The 16931-nt window shown below is 40.4% G+C and overlaps 1 protein-coding gene across 3 annotated transcripts in view; it reads left to right on the top strand.

Annotated features, from left to right (window-relative positions):
* Positions 1 to 15562, top strand: part of flna (filamin A, alpha (actin binding protein 280)) — a 109578-nt gene extending 94016 nt beyond the window's left edge. For all 3 annotated transcript variants that reach the window (XM_061903107.1, XM_061903108.1, XM_061903106.1), the window contains 11 exons: positions 1865 to 2068; positions 2128 to 2280; positions 2357 to 2479; positions 4160 to 4426; positions 4499 to 4636; positions 6469 to 6584; positions 11433 to 11565; positions 11627 to 11803; positions 11864 to 12082; positions 12149 to 12346; positions 14651 to 15562. In XM_061903107.1, coding sequence (XP_061759091.1) covers positions 1865 to 2068; positions 2128 to 2280; positions 2357 to 2479; positions 4160 to 4426; positions 4499 to 4636; positions 6469 to 6584; positions 11433 to 11565; positions 11627 to 11803; positions 11864 to 12082; positions 12149 to 12346; positions 14651 to 14835 — 1913 coding nt within the window. In that variant the 3' untranslated portion in view covers positions 14836 to 15562. The remainder of the gene's footprint in view (positions 1 to 1864; positions 2069 to 2127; positions 2281 to 2356; positions 2480 to 4159; positions 4427 to 4498; positions 4637 to 6468; positions 6585 to 11432; positions 11566 to 11626; positions 11804 to 11863; positions 12083 to 12148; positions 12347 to 14650) is intronic.
* Positions 15563 to 16931: the final 1369 nt, after the last annotated feature.

The following is a 16931-nucleotide window of genomic DNA, read 5'->3' as shown; positions in this document are numbered from 1 at the left end:
ACCATTTTAGACTGCTTTGACCTTTTCGTTTTCTTTTTTTTTTTTTCCCTCACAGCCCTGATAGTATTTTAATTGATGGACCTACTCCTGTTTTGTAGAATACTGTATTTTACGGGCTAAAGAGCGCATAGGTGTTTAAGCCGCACACACTGAATTTTAGAGAAAAAATATATTTTTACATATATTAGCCTATAAGCTGCAGATATATACCGGTTTAAAAAGATGTTGTAAATGTTCATTCACATACGTTTTTATAGATTTGGGGTAATACCGTATTTTTCGGACTATAAGTCGCAGTTTTTGTAATAGTTTGGCCGGAGGTGCGACTTATGTGTGAAATTAACACGTTAGCGTAAAATATCAAATAATATTTATCTCATTTACGTAAGAGACTAGACTTATAAGATTTCATGAGATTTATGGATTAGGAGTGACAGGTTGTTTGGTAAAGCATGTTCTATATGTTATAGTTATTTGAATAACTCTTACCATAATGTTACGTTAACATACCAGGCACCTTCTCAGTTGGTTATTTATGCGTCATATAACGTACACTTATTCAGCCTGTTGTTCACTATTCTTTATTTATTTTAAATCGCCTTTTAAATGTCTATTCTTGGTGTTGGGTTTTATCAAAATTTCCCTAAAAAATGCGACTTATACTCCAGTGCGACATGTTTTTTTCTTCTTTATTATGCATTTTCGGCAGGTGCGACTTATACTCCGAAAAATACGGTAGTTTTTTTAATGCATCGCATTTCGGACGTGGACGATTATAAGTTTGATTAGTAAACGTCAATGGATTTATGTATTTTAAATAGTTCTAAAATTTGGCTGACTGCAGGAAGCCACGTAAACGAGAGATCCGACCAGCTTCTTTATCGGGCACTTAATTGTTAGTTTTGCACACATTTTCATTAATTCAATAAATGTTTGAAATAAACAGCCTATTTAATAAAATGAAATGTAAAAGTGCATCAATTCATAAATTAAAGATTCATCAATAGATTTTTAATTGAATCATAGCTCTTGAATTGTAGTCAAAATCAAATTGTGGGTTTTTCAAAGATTCCCACTTGTAATACCTTAAATGTTTCCAAACGGTGTCTGTAACACGGCAGTGAAACGGCTGATCAAGCAAACTCAAGTCATCGTCATGGACCCACTTGCTGTGCAAGCTAGCTCTCACTTAGCTAAACCAACTCCGTGACTCCACAGTGACATGTTGGTGAATTTACTGAGGCATTTGTGAAACTGAAACAATACAAAAATAAAGCCATTGTAGGTTAATACTTACAGACACTTGTAAACGTGTTGGCATATTAGCGCATGCTAACAAGGCTACCTTGATTACATTACGATAACACGTACAAATATGCATGACAACACTCCTGTAGGAATCACATATGGGATGGTTTAGTAAAAAATGCTTTAGTTATATTGTAACTAAAGCATATTGCTTGGAGTGGTGAATGAAAAATCCAGAAGCAGGACTGTTTTGGTTATTCTTCCAGTTCAAGGCATTAAAATACATTTCAACCACGTAGCACCTGCAGTGAGCAAACTTGTCCAAAAGATGGCGCCATAGTACAAACTAGCACATCTTTTCAAAGTCTGTCGGTGTAACTTGAAAACAATTTGTATAATAAAAACATAATTATGGCAGTTGGCAAAAAAATCCGTTGCATTGTTTTAAAGGTTGCAGGGTTCAAAGTGTGGGGAAAAAGTAGCGGCTTATAAGTCGGTAAATTGATCAACTTCAATTCTTTAGGCCGGTCATCATTTCAGGTGGCCTTAGAACAAAATGAATCTGGCATGAATCCCCTCCTAAACGGGTCCTTAATAGCATGGGTCTCTGTCGCAGGCATCTCATTCGTTCCCAAGGAGATCGGAGAGCATCTGGTCAACATCAAGAAGAACGGTCGCCACATTCCAAGTAGCCCCATCGCCGTCATGATCAACCAATCGGAGATCGGAGATGCAAGTCGAGTTCGCGTAAGCGGGCCGGGACTAAGCGAGGCCAAGACCTTTGAGCCTGCGGAGTTCATCATTGACACCCGGGATGCAGGTAACTGCTGGAGTCGACCACCTTGGGTAAAGAAGCGCTCACATGCTCGCTTTACACAGGCTACGGTGGCCTCAGCCTGTCCATTGAGGGACCCAGTAAGGTGGACATCAACACCGAGGACCAGGATGATGGCACCTGTAAGGTCACGTACTGCCCCACTGAACCCGGGAATTACATCATCAACATCAAGTTCGCTGACCAACACGTTCCAGGTGTGTGTCTGGGTGTAGACCACCGCTTGGACAACATCCAGAATTGCTACCGTTTGGTTCTTGTATGTGTGTGCAGGAAGTGCCTTCACGGTGAAGGTGACCGGTGAGGGCAGGATGAAGGAGAGCATCACCAGGAAGAAGCGAGCAGCGTCTGTGGCCAATGTTGGCAGCCAGTGTGACCTCAGCCTCAAGATCCCAGGTGACCAAGAGTACTGGACTTCCTGTAATGGGTCTGTCAAAAATATCGATACGAGATGCAAAAGTCAATCAATGCCGGCTTTTTCCGTTGCGTCCCCACCCAATACCCTATATTATTCCCTTGGTGAGACTCCTCAGTTCTTGGCAGGTCAGCGCGGAGTTATTGCCGAAGAACACAGGCTGTCTTCATAAAACAAAAAATCCAGTATTTTTATATTTTTCTGAACTTCATTTATAAATGTCGATCCTGTTGGCCCTCGCTCATAAACAACGGCTAATAGAAGTGAGTGTAGCATAAGTGTAGGTGTGGCCTAACTCCGCTGCACAACACACCTCACATGCACCTGCTTGGTCAGAGAATTACACATAGCAGAATTGGTCCACTTTGTTGCTATGTTTAGGGAGTAAATGTACAAAGACATATCTTGTGTTATTCAATAATCAAAATTACTCGCCAAGTGAGTGTAGATGCGCCCCCATAAGCCCGGGGAGTGTGCATTACCACAGCATGCGAGCCAACCTTTTAATGCTTGCATAAGTATAATACATTTTTGAGACCCTTTTCTGTCGTTTGGCAACACTTTGAACACCACTGCTTCACTTCTTTCACCAGGAAGGCAAAATTTATGCACCTCTTTTTATGGCACATTGGAGAAATTAAAACCCCAAAAAGTAAAAATATACAGGAAAAATGCATAATGTAATGAGGAATGGCTGAAATATTAAATAAGGAATAAAAATGCAAATATTTGTCTTTTTAAATGTTTGTCTTTTTATAACCTTTTTCCTTACACTTTTCATGTCACACTACCGCCAATCTGAAAGAATATTAGGCAAAATATTTTCAAAACTTTTGGGATAATATGTGGACTTACTAGTATGACACCTCAGTCATGGCCTGAGGTCTGTCTAGTGACTTTGAGGAGGGTGGCAGGAACCCTGCCACACAAAAAACTACAAATATGCTGACTTACTATACGGCATAAGTCACTTCTCCTTTCCCCATTCGTTAAAAAGACTGAAGTCGATGCAAACACCTGCGTGCTGCCAGACAAGAAAAAGAACGCCCATGTGCAATTACTGCTATCATGGCAGAAGTTCAAACGAGGAGACAAAAAAAGAAAGAGCCTACCCGGATAAAAGGACAGTCAAGGATCAACATTGGCTCGGCTTTCACTCGCTTGTTTGATTTCAAAGAGGAGGGTTTCACTTAAATTAGTAAGGGAATTTCGATGCTCAAATCAAAATGACCATGTTAATGTTAGCTATCGCATTTTTGCGTTATAGCAATTACACTATTTCCTAAGAGTGGCAAAATATTTCTCAATTTTTCACAAAAACGCACCTACATAAACAGCAACAAATTCCTCCATTTTGCACTCATGCACACCTACATGAAGGTTAAAGTATTTTTTGCACTGATGCCCACATACATAAATGTTCAAGTATTTTTTTTTGCACTCATGCACACCTGCATAAATGTACAAATATGTAGTTTTGCACCCATGCCCACCTACATAAATGTTAAAATATACCTCCATTTTGCACTCATGTACACCTACATGAATGTTAATATTTTTTGCACTCATGCCCACATACATAAATCTTAAAATATTTATTTCTGCACACATGCACACCTCAAATTAAAATATTCCCCCATTTTGCAAAAATGTCTGTCCAGAGATCAGCATCGCTGATATGACCGCCCAGGTGACCAGCCCGTCCGGTCAGGTTCACCAGGCCGACATCATGGAGGGAGAGAACAACACATATTGCATCCGATTCGTCCCCACTGAGACGGGCGTGCACACGGTCTGTGTAAAATACAACAACGTGCATGTGCCTGGCAGCCCCTTCCAGTTTACAGTTGGCCCCCTTGGAGAGGGAGGGGCACACAAGGTCCGTGCTGGAGGACCGGGATTGGAGAGAGCGGAGGCTGGAGTGCCAGGTCGGTGTGGTGGCCCGCTTGTTTATGCAACTGTTTGACTCAAACTTTTTAAATGTTTTTTTCTTTCTCCAGCTGAATTCAGTATCTGGACGAGGGAGGCCGGTGCCGGAGGGCTCAGTATTGCCGTAGAGGGACCCAGCAAGGCGGAAATTGCCTTTGAGGACCGTAAGGACGGCTCCAGTGGAGTTTCTTACATTGTGCAGGAACCAGGTGAGATAACAGACGCATGACGTTTTACACACATGAATAATTAGCTGGCTTGTATACAGTTCATTGGACCGGAGGAGCATGCCCCCAAACTTTATTGGAGTTATTGAATCTACATGTGTCGACTGAAAGGATTCTTAATGATTTTCACAGTATGAATTACTCATCTTAAAATAAAATACTCATTGGTTTTAATTAGGACTGAGGCGATATGGCTGAGAACTGTATCACAATACAAGTGTTTAATATCAATCAACACCAATAATTGTTGTTTTTTTATGAGCTTTGAAAAATAAGCATTTTTATTTGAAATTTAACATTCCTTTGATTTATAATCCCCTCGGCTATCAAGGCAGAAATGTCACCACAAGCATGGAAAATACATAAACGATTAAAACAAAATAGTAAAATCACATTGAGCACTTAACAAGCTCTTAAAATGAAGGTGCAAAAATAAGGAATATGTAAGATGCTTTATGAAGTGTAAGAAAATAGTGTGAAAATGTAAATTTAGAGAAACCTATTTTCTGCAGGTTTAGTGGCAGGAAATATAACTGTGCTCTAAAGGGTAAGTGCGGCAAAGGGGGTGTGGTATTGGCGGTCGTGCCTTGCATATTTTGCAGACCACATCGGTCTGACTACGTTTGGTGGGGGAAAAAATAAAAAATCCAAAAACCCGTCCAGGTGACTTCCTCAGGTGATCACTTCCTGCGTTGCTCGGTCACCAGAGAGCGAGTGCCTTTGGGGGACGGCGTGGCGAAGTTGGTAGAGTGACTGTGCCAGGAATCTAAGGGTTATTGGTTCAATCCCCACCTTCTACCATCCGAGTCATGTCCGTTGTGTCCTTGGGCAGGACACTTCACCCTTGCTCCTGATGGGTCCTGGTGAGCGCCTTGCATGGCAGCCTCCGCCGTCAGTGTGTGAATGTGTGTGTGAATGGGCTAATGTGGAAATACTGTCAAAGCGCTTTGGGCTCCTTTTTAAAAAGGGTTAGAAAAGCGCTATACAAGTACAACCCATTTACCATTTGTTCATGCAACCAATCTTGCTTCCATACTTCCGCATTCTTTCTACAAAAATAAATGTAACATTTTATCGAAAGTAGTTTTCATTGATATTGATTACATGTCTATTTAAATTTATTTTGACATTGTTTTATCCAAACTATTTTTGTATAGCAGGTCTAAACCTTGTCAAATCATATCTATCATAATTTATGCTTTTTTTTTTTTTTTGAAAATAAATTCCTATTAACCTGTGCTGTTTGTAACCAACACTTTGTATCCTGTTCTAAATTATTACGTGCTTGCTTTTCTTCCTGTGCTACTCATTGGGCTAAATCTGGGACCTCGGCTACCAGGGCCAAAAACAAATCAATTGAAAAATTGTTCAGGAATTTACTTTATTTAGTGTAAAATAAGAGATTTAAAACGATATATTTGCATTTCTTCCTAACACACTTTGATCCAAGAATGACCCTTTTACTAACACTGCACGCCATAGAGGACAATGAAAATGTCCACTATATTAGTGACAGAGCAGGAGGGGGCTTTATAATTTACTGGCATTTTATATGCTGCTCATAAAGTGAACAATTAATTTAGATAGAAAATTAACACATTTGTGCTTAAACTTCTTCACGTCTTCTGGTTGTTAGCATTACAGCCACAAGTGGGAGAAAAGCGTATTAGAACTGCGGTCCATATGAGCCACAGCTTGGAAAAGTATTTGGCGGCCTCTCAACCCCATGTTTAGGAAACCCTAGATTAAAACGTGTTTCTGGACGCCATGGTAGCGATTTGACGAAATAACCTTTTTGTTCCATGCTGCTTTAGGGGACTACGAGGTGTCGATCCGTTTCAACGACGAGCACATCCCTGATAGCCCCTTCATCGTTCCCGTGGCTTCGCCTTCAGACGACGCCCGACGCCTCACTGTTGCCAGTCTTCAGGTGAGGCTCTGAGACACACACACACGTCCGCGTGCAAGCACCCGCCAGGCCGCAGGTCATTGCCCAGAATGCAGCAGAAATCCTCCTCAGACAGGTGGGGGTACACTAAAATAAAGTAGATGGTAAAATGTAATAACGTAGATTGTAAAATTTAATGACAGTTTGTAAAAGCAAATAACGGTTGATGGTAAAAGTAAATAACGGTCGATGGTAAAAGCAACTAACGGTCGATGGTAAAAGCAACTAACGGTCGATGGTAAAAGCAACTAACGGTCGATGGTAAAAGCAACTAACGGTCGATGGTAAAAGCAACTAACGGTCGATGGTAAAAGCAACTAACGGTCGATGGTAAAAGCAACTAACGGTCGATGGTAAAAGCAACTAACGGTCGATGGTAAAAGCAACTAACGGTCGATGGTAAAAGCAACTAACGGTCGATGGTAAAAGCAACTAACGGTCGATGGTAAAAGCAACTAACGGTCGATGGTAAAAGCAACTAACGGTCGATGGTAAAAGCAACTAACGGTCGATGGTAAAAGCAACTAACGGTCGATGGTAAAAGCAACTAACGGTCGATGGTAAAAGCAACTAACGGTCGATGGTAAAAGCAACTAACGGTCGATGGTAAAAGCAACTAACGGTCGATGGTAAGAGCAACTAACGGTCGATGGTAAGAGCAACTAACGGTCGATGGTAAGAGCAACTAACGGTCGATGGTAAGAGCAACTAACGGTCGATGGTAAGAGCAACTAACGGTCGACGGTAAGAGCAACTAACGGTCGACGGTAAGAGCAACTAACGGTCGACGGTAAGAGCAACTAACGGTCGACGGTAAGAGCAACTAACGGTCGACGGTAAGAGCAACTAACGGTCGACGGTAAGAGCAACTAACGGTCGACGGTAAGAGCAACTAACGGTCGACGGTAAGAGCAACTAACGGTCGACGGTAAGAGCAACTAACGGTCGACGGTAAGAGCAACTAACGGTCGACGGTAAGAGCAACTAACGGTCGACGGTAAGAGCAACTAACGGTCGACGGTAAGAGCAAAAAACACGGTCGACGGTAAGAGCAAAAAACACGGTCGACGGTAAGAGCAAAAAACACGGTCGACGGTAAGAGCAAAAAACACGGTCGACGGTAAAATAAAATTGTAACATTTTTAATAAAATAAGATAGTAGATTGTGACATGAAATACAATTTTAAAATAGTGCTTTAACCAATGGTGGGGTATTTAGAAGTTTGTGCGTTTCGAATATGTGATACCGTCAATTCTTTATTTAGAATTCTACTTTGAATATTAGATAAAGTGGAGCTGGTTATAGGATTGCACTAATTATGATGAAGAGTAAAGAAATATAAATAGCTGACAGAGTAGACAAAGTGTGCGCAGCTGCTGCGTTGTTGGGCAGTGCAAGGCTTCTGGCATCCCAGAGGATTGTGTGTGTTTCTCGTGCCTCATTCTAAAGGCTCCCAACAGCCTCTCGCAGTTATGAGGCGCTAAAGGGTTAAAGAGGTCTGATATGGGCTGCTTTTCTCTCTGTTCTCTCACTCACTCACACACACAATCAAAATTACATCACAACTTGAAACTCAAGTCAAATACGTGATAGTAATCAGAATTTAAGTCAAAATTGTATTTGATATTCCTTGTTTGCACTCATGCACAGTTGTGCACCTACTTGAATGTTGAAATATTCTTCCATGGTAAAATATTCCTCCATTTGGCACTCATGCACACTTACATGAATGTTGAAATATTCCTCCATTTTGCACTCATGCACTCCTACAAACCCCGTTTCCATATGAGTTGGGAAATTGTGTTAGATGTAAATATAAACGGAATACAATGATTTGAAAATCCTTTTCAAACCAAAATTCAATTGAATGCACTACAAAAACAAGATATTTGATGATCAAACTCATAAACTTTTTTTTTTTTGCAAATAATTAACTTAGAATTTCATGGCTGCAACACGTGCCAAAGTAGTTGGGAAAGGGCATGTTCACCACTGTGTTACATCACATTTTCTGTTAACAACACTCTATAAATGTTTGGGAACTGAGGAAACTAATTGTTGAAGCTTTGAAAGTGGAATTCTTTACCATTCTTTCTTGACGTACAGCTTAAGTTGTTCAACAGTCCGGGGTCTTGTGGTCGTATTTTATGCTTCATAATGTGCCACACATTTTCGATGGGAGACAGGTCTGGACTGCAGGCGGGCCAGGAAAGTACCTGCACTCTTTTACTACGAAGCCACGCTGTTGTAACACGTGGCTTGGCATTGTTTTGCTGAAATAAGCAGGGGCGTCTATGGTAACGTTGCTTGGATGACAACATATGTTGCTCCAAAACCTGTATGGACCATTCAGCATTAATGGTGCCTTCACATATGTGTAAGTTACCCATGCCTTGGGCACTAATATACCATCACAGATGCTGGCTTTTGAACTTTGCGCCTATAATAAACCGGATGGTTATTTTCCTCTTTGTTCCGGAGGACACCACGTCCACAGTTTCCAAATATAATTTGAAATGTGGATTCGTCAGACCACAGAACACCTTTCCACTTTGCATCAGTCCATCTTAGATGATCTCAGGCCCAGCGAAGCCGGCGGTGTTCCTTGGTGTTGTTGATAAATGCCTTTCGCTTTGCATAGTAGTTTTAACTTGCACTTACAGATGTATCGACCAACTGTAGTTACTGACAGTGGTTTTATGAAGTGTTCCTGAGCCCAATGTGGTGATATCCTTTACACACTGTCGGTTTTTGATGCAGCACCCCCTGAGCGATCAAAGGTCTGTAATATCGCTTACGTGCAGTGATTTCTCCAGATTCTTTGAACTTTTTGATTTTACGGACCGTAGATGCTTAAATTCTTTGCAATAGCTTGTTGAGAAATATTGTTCAACAATTGCTTACAAATTGGTGACCCTCGCCCCATCGTTGTTTGTGAATGACTTAGCATTTCATGGAAGCTGCTTTCATACCCAATCATGGCACCCACCTGTTCCCAATTAGCCTGCACACCTGTGGGATTTTCCAAATAAGGGTTTGATGAGCATTCCTCAACTTTATCAGTATTCGTTGCCTTTTCCCAACTTCTTTGTCATGTGTTGCTGGCAACAAATTCTAAAGTTAATGATTATTTGCAACAAAAAAATAATTCATCAGTTTGAACATCAAATATGTTGTCTTTGTAGCATATTCAACTGAATATGGGAGGAAAATTATCATTGTATTCCGTTTATATTTACATCTAACACAATTTCCCAACTCATATGGAAACGGGGTTATTACATAAATGGTAAAATATTCCTCCATTTTGCACTCATGCCCATCTACATCAATGTTAAAATATGTAGTTTTGCTCTCGTGCACACCTAAATAAATAGTAAAATATACCTCAATTTTGCCCTCATGGCCACTTACATAAATGTTAAAATATGTAGTTTTGCACTCATGCCCACATACATAAATAGTAAAATATTTATCTTTGCACTCATGCACACCAACATCAATGTTAAAATATTCTATTTTGCCCTCATGAGCACCAACATTAATGTTAAAATAATTATTGCACTCATGCCCATTTACATACATTTTTAAATATTCTATTTCTAAAAATATATAAAATATATTTTTGCATTCGTGCTCACATAACTAAATCTTGCCAGCACAAGTGTTTTCCTCACTTTGTCAATGTGTTTGTCCAGCCCTCCTCTTTAGCCCTGTTAGCGAGCTCCTGGTAAGCAAATGTTTGTGTACTTATAAAACATGTATATATCCTTATTTGTTGTATGCTGTGTATGTCCATACAGTGTGGCAAAAAAGTATTTAGTCAGCCACCAATTGTGCAAGTTCTCCAACTTAAAATGATGACAGAGGTCTGTAATTTTCATCATAGGTACACTTCAACTGAGAGACAGAATGTGGGGAAAAAAATCCCGGAATTCACATTGTAGGAATTTTAAAGAATTTATTTGTAAATTATGGTGGAAAATAAGTATTTGGTCAACCATTCAAAGCTCTCACTGATGGAAGGAGGTTTTGGCTCAAAATCTCACGATACATGGCCCCATTCATTCTTTCCTTAACACTGATCAATCGTCCTCTCCCCTTAGCAGAAAAACAGCCCCAAAGCATGTTTCCACCCCCATGCTTCACAGTAGGTTTGGTGTTCTTGGGATGCAACTCAGTATTCTTCTTCCTCCAAACACCACGACTTGAGTTTATACCAAAATGGATACATGGATGATACAGCAGAGGATTGGGAGAATGTCATGTGGTCAGATGAAACCAAAATAGAACTTTTTGTTATGAACACAACTTGTCCTGTTTGGAGGAAGAAGAATGCTGAGTTGCATCCCAAGAACACCACACCTACTGTGAAGCATGGGGGTGGAAACATCATGCTTTGGGGCTGTTTTTCTGCTAAGGGGACAGGACGATTGATCCGTGTTAAGGAAAGAATGAATGGGGCCATGTATCGTGAGATTTTGAGCCAAAACCTCCTTCCATCAGTGAGAGCTTTGAATGGTTGACCAAATACTTATTTTCCACCATAATTTACAAATTATTTAAAATTCCTACAATGTGAATTCCTGGATTTTTTTTTCACATTGTCTCTCATAGTTGAAATGTACCTCTGTCATCATTTTAGTGGGAGAACTTGCACAATTGGTGGCTGACTACTTTTTTGCCCCACTGTATGTGCTGTATGTGTATGCCCATTAATGGTGTATATTGCAAATGTCCACACGTGGCGTGTGTACGATGTGTCCACACGTGTGGAGTTTAATGGTGTCATCCGCCTGCTTGAGTGTGAGAGTTACTGTGTTGAGCAGGAGTCTGGCTTGAAGGTGAACCATCCGGCATCGTTTGCGGTCAGCCTGAACGGCGCGAAGGGAGTGATCGACGCCAAGGTCCACAGCCCTTCAGGAGCTTTGGAAGAATGTTGCGTGACTGAGATCGATGAAGGTAGCTGCAGAGATGGTTGCAGGCGTTGAAGAACAAGTCTGACTTTGATATTTGCACGCAGATAAATACGCCGTGCGCTTCATCCCGAGAGAGAACGGTCTCTATCTGATTGATGTGAAGTTCAACGGCAGTCACATTCCCGGTAGTCCCTTCAAGATACGTGTTGGCGAGGCGGGGCAGGCGGGAGACCCCGGCATGGTGTCTGCGTACGGACCCGGCCTGGAAGGAGGCAACACAGGTAACCTTGCACGCACCTGAGCCGGATGTTCAGCTCGCTTGAATCCATGTTGACTTGCAGGGACCGCCTGCGAGTTTGTGGTCAACACCAGCACCGCCGGCCCCGGGGCCTTGGCGGTGACCATCGATGGGCCCTCCAAGGTGAAGATGGACTGTGTGGAGTGCTCTGAGGGCTACAAGGTCACATACACGCCCATGGCGCCTGGCAGTTACCTCATATCCATCAAATATGGCGGGCCCTACCACATCGTGGGAAGCCCCTTCAAGGCCAAGATCACGGGTGAGAACCAAGACTGAGCGCAAGCGGCGGATGATACAAACTCACGTTGTCGCCACCCTCCTTCAGGTTCCAAACTCGTCTCCAGCCACAGTATGCACGAGACCTCCTCCGTCATGGTGGACCCTGTGACACGTGCCATCAGCGCCACACAGCAGGGGGCGCCCGTCAAGTCGGACGCCAGCAAGGTGGCGGCGAAAGGCCAGGGTCTCACCAAAGGTTTTGTTGGTCAGAAGAACAACTTCACTGTGGACTGCAGCAAAGCAGGTGTGTTCCCCTAGTTGACCGTTAGGGGGGTTGAATCTTTGGGCAAATCCCGGGTGACGATTGTCGATTCAACGTGATTTTCTTAAAATGTTACAGGTTAGTTGACAAGTGGCCTAAAAATTTGTTTTAATTCCTCCTAAATGAATTGATATTCCTCTAAAAATATATATTTTATATTGATTTTTGACAATCTATTTAAAAGAATAACCATCGTGAATCAATGATTTGTACCCCAATAGTTTTTATCAAAATGTTATAAGTACACCTCTGCATGCTTATTGACATTAAATATAAATCAACTTAAAACAAAAAACTTAGTTTTTAGTGCATCGATTTGCCTGAAATTTAAAACCATTTTTGGACTGACTTGAACCTTTAGCCATGAAAATTTAATACATTCAAGTTGATCAGCAAAATTCACTCGGGAGCACAACAAATAAAACCTTTAATGAATAAAACAATTTGTGCTGATTAGTTTTAATCAGTGAGATGGCGACTTGTCCAGGATGTATGCTGCCTTCCGCCCGAATGCAGCTGCGATAAGCTCCAGCAACCCCGAACGGGACAAGCGGTAGAAAATGGATGGATGGTTTTAATCAAAATTAGGAAGTCAGGATTGTTTTGTCGGGCACAGCTTTTTAGAGCCATATTTATGAAGCATGAGAATAATGAAGCTTGTTCCTCCCCAGTGAGACCCTCTCCACAATTTGAAAAGAACTACCTTAAAGCTTACAAACAGCCCTTCTAGATCTGCATTTTGAGAAATATTACACAATACCATGCTTTCCAGGCTATAGAGTACAGCACAGATAATTAAGCCACACCCACCAAATTTTAGGATGAAAAATATATTTTTACATATTAGCCACACTGGGCTGTATTTTGTCTATTATAAATATACCCCAAATGTATGTGACACAGCAGTAAAACGGCTGATCAAATAAAACAGAAGTCATCATGGACCCACTACCTGCGCACAATAATTCTCCAATCCGCTAAACAGATGCAATAACTTCACGGTGAAGTTTTGGTTAATTTACTTAAGAATTTGTGAAACTGAAACGATACAAAAGAATGCTGCTGTTATAACACTAAAACAGTGGTAAACATGTTAGCATATTAGCTAAGACTGACGCCAGCTTTATTACATGATAGCACGAACAAATATGCCTAAAAACACTCCGACAGACAACACGTATGGGACAGTTTAGTAAGTGTAGTTATATTGTAGAACTTTTGAGCAGATGCTTTGACAGTTATACTTCCAGTTCAAGGGACAAAAACAGGAAATACATTTTCAACCCCGCAGTACCTGCAGTGAGCGAACTTAAACAATAACACACCTTTTCATTGAAAACTCTTTGATACAAAAACATTATGACCGTCCGTGAAGAACAATCCATAAATCAACCGCACCGTTTCATAAGCCGCTGGGTCCAAAGCGTTGGGAAAAAAGTAGCCATTGAGTTAAAAATACAGTAAATAATAGGGCTGTGAATCTTTGGGTGTCCCACGATTCGATTCAATATCGATTCTTGGGGTCACGATTCGATAATATATTGATTTTTTTCGATTCGGTTTCTCAATTCAAAAACGATATTTTTCCGATTCAAAACAATTCTGTATTCATTCAATACATAGGATTTCAGCAGGATCTACCCCAGTCTGCTGACATGCTAGCAGAGTAGTAGATTTTTTTTAAAAAGCTTTTAGAATTGTAAAGGACAATGTTTTATCAACTGATTGCAATAATGTAAATTTGTTTTAACTATTAAACGAACCAAAAATATGACTTATTTGATCTTTGTGAAAACATTGGACACAGTGTGTTGACAAGCTTATGAGATGCGATGCAATATGTAAGCCACTGTGACACTTTTTTTTTTTTTTTTTAATAATTGTCTAATGATAATGTCAGTGAGGGATTTTTAATCACTGCTATGCTGAAGTTATAACTAATATTGATACTGTTGATTTTTGTTTCATTACTTTTGGTTTGTTCTGTCATTTTTGTCTCCTCAATTGCTCTGTTTATTGCAGTTCTTAGTATTGCTGGGTCAGGTTTTGGAATTGGATTGCATTGTTATGGTATTGCTGTGTAGCGGTTTGTTGGATTGATTAAAAAAAAAAAAAGATTTAAAAAAAATAAGAATCGATTCTGAACCGCACAACATAAACTATTTGATTCGTATTCGAATCGATTTTTTTCCCCACACCCCTAGTAAATAACATCAGTCTTGTTCGCCAAAAATATTTCATTCAAGTGTCTTATCTCACGCATGACTTTCCTTTTGTGTGTCGCAGGTCGCAACATGCTGCTGGTCGGGGTGGACGGCCCCAAAGTCCCGTGCGAGGAAATCCTGGTCAAGCACTTGGGCAACCGCCTGTACAACGTCAGCTACCAGCTGAAGGACAAGGGCGAGTACGTCCTGGTGGTCAAGTGGGGGAACGACCACATTCCCGGCAGCCCCTTCCACGTCTCCGTCTAAGACAGCGAGCTGCAGCTTCCACTCTTGTTGTTGTTTACAGCTCCAAGTCCAAGCACGCCACACGCAGCGCTTCTTTTTTGCACCGACTACAAAACTTTACAAATGTCCTAAGAGCGTTCAGAACAATTTTTCCCGCTTTACAATCTGACATATTTTGACCAAGCAAAGTGTGTAGGAGAAGGCACCTTTTTTTTTGTACTGATGGTAAACTAGCACGTCATGTTTGAAACCACTCGGCTCCTTCAGATGGCGTCAAAGTGCCTTTTTAGGGAACAAGACTGCTAAAGTCTTAGTTGTAGCGCTAGCTCGTCCACTAATAACCTGCTGAGTGTGGCAATTTTTAGGCACTGCTGTTCTTTAGAGAAGCTCGTCAAAAGCGGGAAGCTGTAGTGTCACCTGCATGCTCACATTGCTAAAACAAAAAACTAACAAAAGTTTTTTTCCCCTGTGTCCTATTTCTAACGTGCGTGCGTGGATTCTCTGTAAAACACAAACACGGCGAGCGTTTGTTTCAAAAAGGGAACTTTTCTAAAACTATGCTGGACAAAAGGGTTAAACATGGCGTCTTTCCAAGACCGTGACCAAAAAACAAAAACAGATGTTGCTATTTCTCCTTTTTGAAGCGCCTTCTATTGCATTCCTGTTCTTTCAGCTCTATCTCTATGAATAAAAATGCTTTAAGTGTTTGTAAGACAGTATTTTGATACACAATAAACGTTGTCTAGAAGTTTTCTGCTTTGGTTTTTGTGTTAATGGTTTTACTCTAAAGCATGGGTTTCAAACTCTGGCCCGTGGGCCAAATCTGGCCGGCCGTGTAATTTCATTTGGCCCTTGAGGCAAAAAACCCTTGCAGCACTAACTCTTCCAGGATGCTACAATATCCACCCCCGCTAACACCAAACCCCACCACCACCCAACCCTGACCACCTCATTTTATTTTCAAATTTATTAGCTAGTGGAAAAAGTTAATGCTGAAATTTACTTCAAAAGGCTGCAAATACAAAAGAGGCATTACATTTTTTATTTAAATGTTATTTCTGTGATGTTTTTTCGTATGTTTTTTGAAAGTTGATTTTGCACTATTAGGTTGTATAAGCGTTGTTAAAGCAAATCAGTGTAGCAAATTGAACAATAATTAAGGTTTTCCTAATTCACTTTCTCTTGCTACTTCAAGGCTTAAATGTTTGATTCATTCCTTATTATTTTACTTTCAATATTTAATTTTATTGGCCTTTGGAAAATTTATTTTGATATTTACCTCAGAAGGCTGCAAATAGAAAAGAGGAATCCAATTTTTATTTAAATTTTATTTGATATGCCATTAATATTTTTTAATTACTATTTGAAACTCAATTTCGCATGTCACTAGAAAGTTATATAAGCCTTGCTTGTTCAATATTCAATGCAAATTTTGTTTGGGTCCCCTATTAAAAGGTTAATTTGTTTAACCTTGGCCCGCAGCTTTGTTCGGTTTAAAATGTTGACCCACTCTGTATTTGAGTTCGACACCCCTGATCTAAAGGGTGATGCAACTTCTGCACACACATCAAATTGCCAATCAGCGATTTTTTTTTTTTTGATTGATTCTTTTGTTTTTTTTTGATTGATACTTGTATTAGTAGATTGCACAGTTCGGTACATATTCTGTACAATTGACCACTAAATAGTAACACCCGAATAAGTTTTTCCACTTGTGCGCCACTCATTAGCTGTATGGATAATTTGCTGGATTATAAAAAGCAAATTAACCCTGTGTTCCACAAGTTTTGGGCACATTGCAAGATGTATAAAAGGGGGCACCAGGTAGCCCGTAAGGACCAGATGAGTAGCCTGCTGGCCTGTTCTAAAAATAGCTCAAATAGCAGCACTTACCAGTGAGCTGCCTCTATTTTTTTTTAAATTGTATTTATTTACTGGCAAGCTGGTCTCGCTTTGCTCGACATTTTTAATTCTAAGAGAGACAAAACTCAAATAGAATTTGAAAATCCAAGAAAATATTTTAAAGACTTGGTGTTCACTTGTTTAAATATATTCATTTATTTTATTACTTTGCCTCTTATAACTTTTAGAGAGAATACAAACATAAAAATGATTTT

Source organism: Nerophis ophidion, linkage group LG06, assembly GCF_033978795.1.
Source record: "Nerophis ophidion isolate RoL-2023_Sa linkage group LG06, RoL_Noph_v1.0, whole genome shotgun sequence".
NCBI classification, from domain to species: Eukaryota; Metazoa; Chordata; class Actinopteri; order Syngnathiformes; family Syngnathidae; genus Nerophis; species Nerophis ophidion.
The sequence above is the reverse complement of the archived record's forward strand: the minus strand, read 5'-3'. Positions and strand labels throughout refer to the sequence as shown.